The 13,253-nt window shown below is 38.1% G+C and overlaps 1 protein-coding gene across 3 annotated transcripts; it reads right to left on the bottom strand.

Annotated features, from left to right (window-relative positions):
• Positions 1-3,467: 3,467 nt before the first annotated feature.
• Positions 3,468-12,131, bottom strand: cyp1b1 (cytochrome P450, family 1, subfamily B, polypeptide 1). 3 transcript variants are annotated; one of them, XM_042502687.2, is made up of 3 exons: positions 12,010-12,131; positions 8,015-9,019; positions 3,468-6,510 (listed from the first exon to the last, which is right to left on the bottom strand). In XM_042502687.2, the coding sequence occupies exons 2-3, from the start codon at positions 9,007-9,009 to the stop codon at positions 5,892-5,894; spliced, it is 1,614 nt and encodes a 537-aa protein (XP_042358621.2). In that variant the 5' UTR covers positions 9,010-9,019; positions 12,010-12,131; the 3' UTR covers positions 3,468-5,891. The 3 variants fall into 3 exon arrangements, with proteins under 3 accessions (XP_042358621.2, XP_087942272.1, XP_042358618.2); XM_088086146.1 differs by lacking the exon at positions 12,010-12,131 and adding an exon at positions 9,175-9,435; XM_042502684.2 differs by lacking the exon at positions 12,010-12,131 and adding an exon at positions 9,139-9,434.
• Positions 12,132-13,253: the final 1,122 nt, after the last annotated feature.

Here is a 13,253-nt window from a genome sequence, read left to right as displayed (position 1 = left end):
CACACAACTCAGTTATGCATGAAACTGTTTGTGCTGAAGTGTTTAAAATCATGACATCTTAATGAAAAATGCATTATTATTCTTATTATTATGCATTATATTGCACAAGTTGTGTGAGAGTTTATAAATGGATGTTCTGGTGTAGTTTTATTGTTGTTTAACCCAGCCACCTATTACTGTAATTCATCAAGAATGTTCACCATATTTGGCTTCTTTAATCACCATTGAGGTATTCACTCATGTCTTTATTTCATGTTGTTAGTCTGTTTGTCACAGTCTTAGTGTTTTGTCCTGTTAGGCTTCATTATGAAGAAAGTTGGTCCAATAGAAGCTTTTTGAAACATATTTGATAAAATTATGGAATTTCTGTTGATTTGTATAAGGTAAGCAGCATGCTGGTGTTGTGGTTGGCACTGTTGCCTCACAGCAAGAGAGGTGAAGGTCTGAACCCGGGTCGGGCGGGGTTTGCATGCTCTCCCCATGCCAGCGTGGGTTTTCTTCAGGTTCTGCAGTTCCACCCACAGTCCAAAGACATACAGGTTTAGTGGTGACTCTAAATTGCCCATAGGTGTCAGCCCTGCGATAGTCTGGCGACCTGTCCAGGGAGTACCCTGTCTTTCGCTGGCAATGTCAGCTAGGATAGACTTCAGCCCCACTGGGACCCTTAAGAGGATTACGGCTATCCAATAAATGAATGTATAAGGATAACTAAATTTGGATCACTCACATAATTTCCACCTTGTATAGACTAATGCAAACCAGTTTATCATAGAAATCATTGAGTGTCTGATTGGCCAATATGATATTCTGACATTTAAACATGTCACTAGTCTTATTTACTTTAAAAAAAAATCACCTGTTTTAACAAAGGTTATGAGGCCAAACTGTTGCTGCAAAACAGGAATGACCCTAATAAGCATACCACCCAAAAAGCTAAAGGCCCTCCATCCCACCAGCTTCTCCCACTTGCTGTGCATCACGTGTAAACTTAGTATTGTTAGTAATGAAGTAGAAAAGAATAACTTCATTAACCACAAATTGGTTTAGGTTTATGTAAGTACTAAACAAACCAATATTAATGACCTGAATCTGAGATTTTAACTCTGAGCTCCTCAGCAAGAAGAGGCCTTGAGGTGATGTAATAATGCAGGTGCCACCTTTAGCCCCGTTTCACTTTGTTTGGTGCTTCAGTGGTGCATGCATATAGGATTACACAAAAAAAAGGAAATTGATCAAATTACCATAAACTCATAACCACACAGTGAACCTGGAGCCTTCAGGTGCCCTGAGGCTGTATTTTGCTTTAAGTTTCTTGAACTTGTCGATACATTGATTACACAGATGTGAGAGGGTGAAATACAGATCTGTGTCTTCATGACTCAGTCTGTTCTCCTTACCTAAACTCACCCTCCTGTAAACACTGTACTCCAGCTGACCTGCTTAGCATTCAGCAATGATGGTGTTGACTGCATACATTTTGTTCTTCATTCCTGAGCTTCCATCGGTCGGCCTCGACAGCAGGTGACCTCCTCCCTGAACATCACATCTGTACAATCTTGCAAAGATTCATTCAGATCTACGTACATCCCTCCATTCACAGCCTAAGCTCAGGTATGTCTAAGTTACACAACTCACAGTCCGCAGCAGGAGGATCTTGTTGTGCCGCGTACATGCAGGATACAAGCTTAAATAGAGAGATTCACGTTAATCTTGTTAATGCAGTCTTGACAGGTGTAAGCTGTAATGACATAGGATGTGTCTTACCACCACTTCATGTGATATTTCATCTTTCTCAGCAGGCTTATTCCACCATGGCCCTCTCTACTCACACAGGGCACCTGCTTTATAATGCAAGACATGATGTTTCTTCCCTCAGCTTTTAAATCAGCAGATTTTCTTTGTGCTTCCTTCTAATAACTTGCAGAATAACACAGTTGTGTGGCTGTGCTGTGCATTAGGAATATTTGCTTCCTTGTGCAGCTTCCTGTAATGCAAGGAGGGGATCACAACAAAAGCAATAACCCCTGAAGGCTGATATCTTCTTCTATTATAACTCAAGTCATTATCCCACTGATTCAGGCACATTACCCAGGACACTGTCTGTGTCTCTGCAGTTCATTTGTGTCTGATGATTTGTCAGCTCACTTTTGACTTCTTATTTCAGCACAGAGGTGCAAAAGCAAACTTAGCATTTTCCTTCCGACTCATAAAGATTATGCTTGGACCGTCGCCACACATGACTTCACTGGCGCTCCTTGGTCTACAGATTCAATTTTGTACTTGTAAAAAAAACATGAAACGGAGCATGGAGCAAGCCATAATCAGTAATCATCAACTGTGGTTTTATCTGAATTTGTCACGCACTCCGAAAAGTTGTCTGGCCGGCTGGCTGCAAGGCTCTCGCTGATAAAGTACAGGATGTTCTGGCAGGGCGAGATAAAATGCTGTGCTAGGAAAGGGATCTCCCAAACACTTCCCTTTTGTTCCCACCTGACCTGGCAACATGCCAAGACTTCATACGGAGTTTACAGTGAGGCTGTATGACATGTTATGTTAATCAGCATCAGGTACGGAGTCACAGTGGTGTCAAATCTCAGCCCTGTCTCCTAGAAATTCCATTTATATACAACTAATTTTAAAACACGCAAATATGCTTTGAGGAAAATGTAATGCCAAACAAATGATGTTTTCTGAGCACAATGAGGAAATGTTGCCCATTAACATATCTCGCAAATTGCAAAAGTGTTGATACTGAACGAATCAGCAAAATGTTGAGTAAAAACATATTTCAGTTGTTTTCTTCCAAAATAGGCAATCTCGCAAAAAAAGTATCCACTGTCAGTGACCAGAGCATTGTTGTTTTTTCTTAATTAACTATTTCAGACCTAACCAAAATCGCGATCTCTCTTACCTTAACCCTTTGAAACTTGAGCAAATTGATTTAATTTCTTTTGAGAACATGACTTAAAAGTCAATGAGCAACTTGGCAAAAACAAAAAAAAACACAAATTACAAGAAATTAGGAAGAAGTGGCAAGAAAATGGCCTGAAAATATGTTTTTAAAGGGAGAGAAAGAGAGATTGAGAAATTGAGAAATTATTAGAAGTTATGAATATTTTATATAGTTATAGTTATAGTTATAATTTTTTTTTTTAATTTTAATTAGAGGAAAAGCCCCCAAAAATATTTTTACGATTATTGTTGTTGTAATTATTATTCAGTATTTTATATGTTTGATGTCTGATAGAAATAATAATAATAAATAAATAATGATAATAATAATAATAGAAATAATGAAGTCAATTCAAGACAGTTTTTGTAAGAAATCAAGCCAATTTTCTCAAGTTTCAAAGGATTAATCAAAGTGCATTTGAAGACTGTTGAAAGAAAGATTTTGGAATGGTATGTGTGTCCATCGTTTCACCTTTAACCTGTGGAGAGGAAACTACATCAATGAGAAACAGAGGAATAGTTAAAGTGTCGGTTTATTATGTAGCTGTACAGTATCATTCAGAACAACTTCCAGGCAAGCGTATTGAAGAAATACTCAGGAGATTAACATCACAGCGTCAGTTACAGTAAGAGCTTAAAGTTCTGTGTTGCTGCAGTGAGCAGTAATGAATGCCTTTTGTTGCACTCATCTAACTACATAAGAAGCATATGAGGTAAAGACACTGTAAAGTTTTGGATTTCAGATATTTCTTCACTCTGTAAGAAAAAGATCAAATTTAAGCCATATGGAAGTTTTAATTTGTTACGTGGCGACAAAAGAGTTTTGATACTTTTATTCCCTTCTCTTGCACTGTACACCACAGTAGTGTTTATAATAAATTTATTTATTTTTGACGAGACTCAGGGATAGTGACAGACGTCTAACTTTAATGTGTTCACTCACTAGAGCCAGCTGGTTTGTCCGTCCTGGGCTACTGTAGAAACATGATGGTGCAACACTGCAGACTCCATAGAGGAGGATCTGCTTCGATGTAGATATAAACAGCTCATTCTAAGGTTAAAAAAAAAACTACAATGATTCTTATTTTCAGTTACTTTTTATATCATATTATGTTATATTATATATCCCTCTAAATCATACACACTGGACCATTAACACTCCCTTAGTGACTTGCTATTTCAAAAATGAAATGAGTTACATTTTTCCAAAATTCTTCATTTGGAAGCCAACAAATGCTAAAATCCAAGACTTTACAGTCAGCGCATTTGTCTCTCAGCCTGAGGCAGCAATTAGATGAGCCTACAAAAACTATAAAATAACCCCCCGTGTCTCAGCCCTCATTGGACAGCATGAATATTCTTGCAAATAAAACAACATACAGAAGAAACGACTTGGTTACTGCCAACTTGAGCGGGAAAATTACAAAAGATGGGGTTATGAAATTTCCCACAGATCAGCATTCTATAACTTTAAAACAAAAACCTTTGTGAGTAACAAAAAAGAGCAATACACGACTAAATAACACTGATCTAATATTAGTCTTTTCATACTTTGCATTGGACAGCAGTTTACAGACACAAGCAGCAGGTCTGTTTGGTGTACCCTTACCCTCCCTTTGCCTTTTAAATGTCTACAGTAGATTTTAGGTTATATTCAGTGACTTTCAAAAGCCTTCTGGTTAAAACAGTATTTGACATTTAATAGACCTTATTCCTGAGTAGCAATGATTTTCACTGTGTATGAAAAACTACACATTAGTATTGAACATTTTATTTTAGTAGACATACTGGGCTGATGTACTCCATGAGCTTATTCACCTGTTCACGCAGAATCACTGCATTGAGCCTGACATTAGGTGGCACATTACTTTTGTCACATAAAACTCTCCAGTTTTGATTGTATACCTATTTTTCATTTCTTCATTTAACCCTTTCAAAACTGGATTACCATCAGTTTTTTTTGTGCTGCATTCAGATGCTTCTCACAAGCATTTAAACCATTGAAACCTGAGCAAATTTGTTGGATTTCTTTCAAAAGAAAAATGCAAAAAGAGAAACATAGTGAGCAAGAAATTATGAAAAGGTGACAAGGACTTGACCTAAAAATTAAAAGAAAACATTTTTAGAGAGATAGAATTATTTAATTTAATTTATTAAAATATATTTGATTGGATTAGATTTTTGTTGTTTTAGTAAATTCTTTCTTTATTTCTCATTTTCTGGTCATTTTCTTCTATCTTTTCTGTAATGTCTTGCTAATTTGGGGTAATTTCCTGTTAAGTTGCTCATTGCCCTCTTGCCAGTTGCCAACAAGCCAATTTGCTTAGGTTTCAAAGGGTTACTTTCGGAACCCTTATCAAAAAGAGAAGCATTTTAATTGCAGCCAAATTAAAGGGATTTATGAAAAGCTGACATTTCTGGAGATAAATTGTTTTTTTTTTGTTGTCATTTTTTTCGTCTGACAGCAAAAATGTTCAAAGAAAGCAAGACGTTTGCTTGATGGTTTCAATCAGTTCTTGCAGCAATGGCCTTCACACTAAAATCACAAAGGTGTGATACAGCAGCTGTTCAGGCTCCTGTAATCATATTGTTAACTGCACTGAGGTCTGATTGAGGCTGATCTCCAGTGATGTGCAGCTAACTGCAGTCATCCGCCTTGATGAATCAAAAGAATTGCTAAATGTCAGATTGTGTTTGATACTGTAGGAGACCAGACTGATGTGAAGTGCACACACCATGCCATTTCTTGTGTCAAACAGATGCCACATCTGTTCCCTCCTGACACTATAATACTTAAACATGAGTCAGTAATCAGTGATAAGAATTTAGCCTGAGATTTCAGCTTTTAAATGTAGTTTTCAGCCCACAAACATGAGCCATAGTTCATGAGCCCTTTGTGATTCAGCCTTCATTTTATTTCTGCTTATTACAGTTTTGATTCATGTCTTTGTGTATGAGTCTGATGAGGGCTCGTCCTTGACCTCCTCAGGGACGGACAACCTTGTAGACACATCCAACAGCTTCATATCATCCCGTAGAGTCACTCCGATGGAGAAGGCATGAGGTTTCAGAGTCAGACCATAATTGTAGTCCAGTCTGGCCGGCCTGGCCGGATCCACAGTGATGTTGCACTGGTGTGCTATCAGGGCGATGAAGAGGAACAGCTGCAGCTTAGACAGCTCCTCGCCAATACACCGCCGCTTACCCAGGGAGAAGATGAGGACATTGCTAGTCAGGTCCTTGTTCAGTGCTCCGTTCTGGTCCAGGAAGCGCTGGGGGTCAAAGATCTCTGGGTGGGACCACAGGGACGGGTCGCGGTTGATTGACCACTGGTTGATAAAGACAACTGTGTCTTTTGGTATGGTGTAGCCCATGATGGAGGTTTCCACGGTGGTACAGTGGGGGATGGTGAGCGGCACGAAAGTTGTGTAGCGCATCACCTCGTAGATGAAGGCCATGACGTAAGGCAGCCGTGGCTGGTCCTCAATGGAGGGCAGGCGGCTGCGGTCCACCACCTTGTCCACCTCTTGCTGGAGTATCACCTGCATCTCAGGAAACCTACATTCACATGGAAGACCTACGTTTTAGGTGACGGCCTTGATGACAGAGGCTACACTTGTTTGTTTTCCACTTTATAAATGATAGTGAACATAGGTGCAGATGTTTAGGGAGGACATGCACATTTGCCCCCCAACCCTTTAATTTAAAAAAAGAAGACATTTACAGCACCAGAATGCAGGAAATTAAGTATTTGATGCACAACGTTTTCTGGTAGAAGACCCGCAAACCCTGCATTTCATATTTTCACCACACTACCTCATCCATTTCATATTTTCACCACACTACCTCATCCAGGGTGTAGTTTTTGTTACAACATTGGGAGAATGCATGAAATTGGGGGTCTGGGGGTCTTCCACAAGAACATTTTAAACATAAAATACTTAATCTCCCGCATTTTGGTCAATGTTATGCTCCAAATTTTGCACTTCGGCATCAATTTATGGTTTAAATGTTTTTAATTTTGTCTACATAAAAGTCTTTGTTTTTATTTCAGGATGACAGCCTTGATGATGGAGGTTGCACTCATTTCACTTTAATGATAGTAAGTAAGTAAAATTAAAGACATTTAAAGTATAAATTAATGCAGAAAAATGCATAAAATGGTGCATAAAATAATGTAGCAAATTAAATGTTTTATATTAAAAATGTTCTGCCAAAGGACCCCCACACCTGCATTTTATGTTTTCCTCTTACATATAAGCAAAGGCCCTTTATTTTTACAAAAATAAAGACATTTACAGCATAAATTGATGAACAAGAAGAATAAATTGGTGCATAAAAAAATCACCAGATTAAGTATTTTATGCTCCAAATTGTATGGTGAAGGACCCCCAGACCTGCATTTTACATGTTTCCATCTTACATACATGCAAAGAACTTTTATTTTTCAAAATTAAATAAATGTACACCATAAATTGGTGAGCAAAAATCAAAGAGATGCAGGAGAAGATGTTTTATGCTCAAATTTTTCTAGCAATGGACTCTAAAACCCTACTCATTGTTGAACAGAAACATATGCGCTTGTAATTTAGTGACCATCTGCAGACGCTTGACCTGACATTTAGTGACATTTAGTTACCAAGCAAAAGATGTGACATCTATTGAGCACTTTATACACTGCTAGAAAAACATCACAGAGCTATGATCACCATCTCTTTAAAGGAAACAGTGGCTCAGGGCGTTGTATCACAACACACTGATGAAGGCATCAGACGCTGATGGGATTAAACAATCAAGACAGATTAGAAAACAAACTGTAAAATCTGATCTTGCTACTTGTGTTGTAAAATGCTGACTGGGCGCTTTGACTGGAGCAGTTTCAGCTCTTTATGTTTGGCTGTCAGTACCTGCCTTGTGTCTTTGCTTCCCCGCTGGGCTGTTACATAACACAATTGCTACTCAACTTTCTCAAGTCTGTACAGCTTGAGGACCAACTGTGATTTATGTTGTTTGCCACTAGAAATTTTGAAGAGGTGGAGCAGTGAAATGAAATGACGCTTACTTGACAAGGATGAGGATGATCCACTGCAGTGCAGTTGACAGTGTGTCTTGACTCGCTCCAAAGATGTCCGCCATAGTGGGGGGCACATAGTCCTTCCCTGATGAGAGCCCTGATTTGTCTCTTAGAGAATCCATAGCCAGTATAAAAGCATCTGTCATGTCTCTGATGGTGCTTGACTGGATTGTTTTTCTGTGTTCAACAACTTTATCTCGTATGAACGCGCTAAACTCCAGGTTGAGCTTCTTGAAGTTGTCAAATATGGTTTTGATGGGGTTGGGGAAATATTGGAGCCAGGGCATCACGTCCACTATGCTCCCAGCCCCCACAGTCTGGGTGAACTGGTCATTCCTGCCCACCACCCCGCGAAACTCCTCGTCCTCGTAGGAGTACCTTTGCCCAAAGCATACCGCGCTCATTATGTTGGCGGTGGACACCACGAGATAAGTCATGGGCTGGAAATATTGCTCCTCCTTGGTTTTCTCCACAAACAGCTGCAGCAGCTGTCTGAACTCGCAGAGGATGTGGTGCTCAAAAGTCTTTTTGGTGTGCATGTTCCCGGTGGAAAACATCCGGACGGTGGACTGGGCCACTCTGCGGTGCATCTTCCACCAGTCCGTCATGGTGCCAAACGCAAGGCTGTTTCCCTCGGAGATGTACCGGAAAGAGGCGAAGTCCGGTCTGCCGGCAAAGTCGCCCCCCTGCTTGACCAGCGCCTGTTTGATGGAGTCCCCGTTTAGCACCACAACAGTCCGGGAGCCCAGTTTAATCTGGAAGACGTTGCCGTATTTTTTAGCCATGCGCGTAAAATACAGGTGCGGTGCGTTGCCAAGTTGCGGTGCGTTCCCGACGACCGGCCAGGCGAGCGGACCGGGCGGGCAGGGGATCGACCGCTGCCGGAGCCAGCGCCACAGGTGGAGGGAGATCAGCAGAGTCACACATGCCAGGAGCAGAGCGCGCAAAGTCGCAAGGTTAATCCCTTCCGATTTGAAATCCATGATGGAGATCCTGCAGGGGGATATGATGGCAATATTAAACGCACATAGTATTTAATGTTCAAATTTGACAGGAGCATATGTGTAGGCTCCTGAAATTAAATGTTGAAAAAATCAGGAGGTGTTAAATACCCTCTCATGTCCTTTGTTTAAAAAAAAAAAACTAACCAAAATCTTTAATCAATCCACTTTAAATGTTTTTATCCGTGAACTCAATGAAGAGACTACCTTTTGTAGCCTTCAAAAAAATATTAGGTTATTCACAATAGATCGACCACACTGTCTGCATCCACAAACAGTGTGTGATAGCAGCGTGTGTGAGAGAGAGCTCCCTGCTCTCTGTCCGCTGCCTGCCCATGCTTTGAAGCCCCACTGCACCAAGTGAAGTCACTTATCCCCAAACAGCGCAGCATCACGGCCCGTCAGTGTGTGTTTGTGCGCGCGCGTGTGCGCTCTGGCTTTGTTACAGTGGGTAGGTTTGTTGCAAAGGGTGTCACCCCACCCTCCCACCCCCCTCTCTCTCTCTCTCTCTCTCTCTCTCTCTCTCTCTCTCTCTCTCTCTCTCTCCCAGTTTACTTACAGACAACGTGTTTTATTGTCCGACTTGAAAACGGGAGCGTTTAAAAGGAGAGAAACGGGAAGTCATCAGAGGTGACAGTCTTTTGAAGAGAATAATAAAGTTGGACTGTGCATGCGCTATTTAACTTGTAGATTTAAACTATTTAAAATTTTAACCTACAAATTATAATTATAATTATAATTATATTATTATTATATAATTATATGCAATATATTATTATAATAATATATAATAATATATTATTATATTATTATTGGTAGTGGTGATATGGCCATTAGTGTCAGCACATGCGCAACCAACAAACGACAAAAAACTATGTATAATAATGAGAATAACAACAACAATAATAATTATAACCTTATTATTATTATTATTATTATTGTAGTTGTTGTTTTTCTTATAATCATTATTATTATTGTCATTATTGGAGGACATTGTTATTAGAGGCGGTGAAATTGCCTATTAGTCAGTACATATGTAACCACTAAACGACAAAAACAAACGTGTAAAATAATGGTGATAACAAAAACAATAATAACAACAACAATAATAATATCATTATTGTTATAATCGTTGTTGTTTTTATTATTATTATTATTATTATCATTATTGGAGTGTTATTGGTAGCGGTGATATTGTCATTTAGTAAGTACATGTGTAACCACCAAACGACAAAAAACAAAACAAACAAACAAAAAGTTACATGTATAATAATTAAAATAAAAATAACAACAATGAGCCCTAATTATTATTATTATTATTATTATTATTGGAGGGAGGTGATATTGGCGGTGATACAACAAAGACAAACATGTAAAATAAAAGTAGTACTACTACTACTATTATTAATAATAATAATAATAATAATAATTAATAATAGCTCCTATTGCTTTTGTTCGAATGTTTGCAGTTGTTGTAGTAGACGTAGCCTATTAATATTTATATAATTTTTTCCGCGCCATATCAACATTCAGATTTTTGTCATTGTTTTCACGGCTTCCTCATCAGTGTTAGAAAACAGGGCTCGAAGTCAAAGCACTTGTAACAACGTGCGCAGCAGCCTGAGGGAAGGTAACACCCGACAAGTCAACGGAGTTCAGACTATTTAAAATAAATTATACACATCAAATCCATTGTAAACATCAATTTATAACTGCTTTGACGTAGGTGTGAGGACGCATGTTTTATTTTTTTATTTTTATTTTTTACATAACACTATTTATCCTGGGCGGCATTTTAAGATAGAGATGCAAAATTAAAAAGCTGTTTGATGCAATTATAATTGAGGGTGCGCTTTCCCACCGAGCCACCAGGAGGAGGCGAACCCCGTGTTCTCATTCATTAAATTCACCTAATTAACGAGTATGCTGAACATCAGACCTGTCCCTGCAGAACACCACAGCCTCATCCTCTCACTTAAATCTTTATACCAAAACACTTTTTCTATAGGAGACAGTTTGGGAATGCGCCACTAACAATTAATCAAGAGAGGCAGATAGATATTGATGATGATGATGATGTTTTGGTCATACAGTTTAAAAACTCCTGGTCAAAGCATTTGATTGTAATAATTGTTACCCGTCTATTTCCTCTTTCACTCCGGCTGTGTGTATCGGGGGTTCAGACCTGCTGCATAGTTTCAGAAAAACACTGGTGTATGTTTATGAGCTTTTATTGTTTGGATGAGATTTTTTTCAGTCTGCAGATGAGATTTGGGTCACTGTACTCTGCTCGGGCCTTCAGGTCTGGTGAGGTTGTGATGTGATTCGGGGATCCAGTTTCAGCACCGCGGACAGCGGCTCAGATAAACCTCTGACCCTCAACTCCTCTGAGCTGCTGCAGCCCCATCAGCGTCTTTTAGTTTCGACACAAATACCGGAACATTTGATTGGTTAGTAATAATAATAAGAATAATAATAATAATAATACCATGTAAAAAATAAAAACATTAAAATAATCTCTTTCTAGTAGGCCACTCCACCATGTAGTATCCTAATTTACTCGGAAAATTATAACCGTATTGTACTCAAAGAATATTTTGGGTTTCATAATATCATCATTATGATAAATTAATGGCTGTATGGTTTTTTGCCATGGTGATAAATTATATTTTCAATCATTATTGCAATAATTCGGCTAGTCTACGGAGTATTACGGACTATGTAATTATGAAATATATACACGGTAAAAAAAATAAAATAAAAAAAAAAAAGTAAAAATCAGGGTTTAATCGCATTCTTATTGGCTGGAGTTTTCAAAATTCATTTGAACTAAGGAATGAATGTAACCATATTATAACAAATAATACATTACAAAATTATAAATAAAGTTCTTTACATTTAAACGGTCAAAATAAGAAACATTAAATATAGCACATGCACAGTAAATATGTTTAATTGAATTTAATGTATTCAGACACTTACTGAATCAGACCCCTCCAGTTGTCCTTTTCTTATCTGTGAGCTGTCTTTATTCCAGTACTGAATGCATCCACGAGGGTGGAGAAAAGCAAGTGAATGAACAACTGGTCCCAGCCTCCTTTACTGGCAGGATCTAGTTAGTAGACCAAGCCCCAGCAGGTCCCCCTTCGATTTAATCCACATGGTCTTTGGGTAAAATGCATGTTGGATTTGCTTAAATCTTCTCATGTGACATAATAATGACATTTTCATAAAATTTTCTTTTTCTTTCTTTCTTTCTTTCTTTCTTTCTTTCTTTCTTTCTTTCTTTCTTTCTTTCTCTCTCTCTCTCTCTCTCTCTCTCTCTCTCTCTCTCTCTCTGTGTGTGTCTGTGTCTGTGTGTGTGTGTGTGTGTGTGTGTGTGTGTGTGTGTAGTCAGTGGGTCAGTGGTTAAACCATTGATCCTGAACATCCCATGGTCATAAGACCTTTGTTACTCAGTAAGTCTTTAGTTGAACTCTGTCTTGTTAAAAGAGCAAATACTCTTTGCTTGAATGGAGATGATATATTCACTCCATAATGGAGAAAAATCCCTTCTTTGTACTCTTTTGGCAGTTTAATTGATTTTCCAAATTCTAAATTCTTGTTAAAACGCAAAATGGGAAAACACAGCCTTGTCTCATTAGAGTTTAAAATCATCTTTCTCATTTACAAATTAGCCTTAAAATGAAGCCTAATACCTCCTACACTTGGAATCTTCATGACAGTCCCATTGAATTTTGATACTTTTTAGCAGAGTCAGAATCCTGTTTATTACCAAAAAGGTTTTCCCACACAAGAAATATCTGGTGATGTACTGGTGCATAATGTAACTATATAAAAAAAAATTAAGCAACAATTCAAGCAAATATTGCAAAAATCAAGAGATACAGACTAGAGGAGAAATACAATAATAATAATATTTTTAAAAAAAATACTATAAAATAGGAACTACATATCTATATATGTAATTAAAGAGCTATGCAGTTTTTTCAAAGTGATAACTATGTGCAGAGAAATTGCCCAAAGAATGTCTAAGTTTAAAATCAATGTGTGTAATGTACAGAGGCTTACATAGGTTAATGTTTTGCTTTTTGTTTGTAGGGTTTTTTCTTGACTTATCTAAAAGATGTCTTTATGTAGTTTATGCTGATAATTTACAGAAATGTGACCAAAGGTGATTTTAATTTGCAGATATATATACAGCCTAGTTAGACGTCTTCTAATTT

This window comes from Plectropomus leopardus, chromosome 13 (assembly GCF_026936395.1).
Source record: "Plectropomus leopardus strain MGB_pleo_1.0 chromosome 13, ASM2693639v1, whole genome shotgun sequence".
Lineage (NCBI taxonomy): Eukaryota > Metazoa > Chordata > Actinopteri > Perciformes > Serranidae > Plectropomus > Plectropomus leopardus.
The sequence above is the reverse complement of the archived record's forward strand: the minus strand, read 5'-3'. Positions and strand labels throughout refer to the sequence as shown.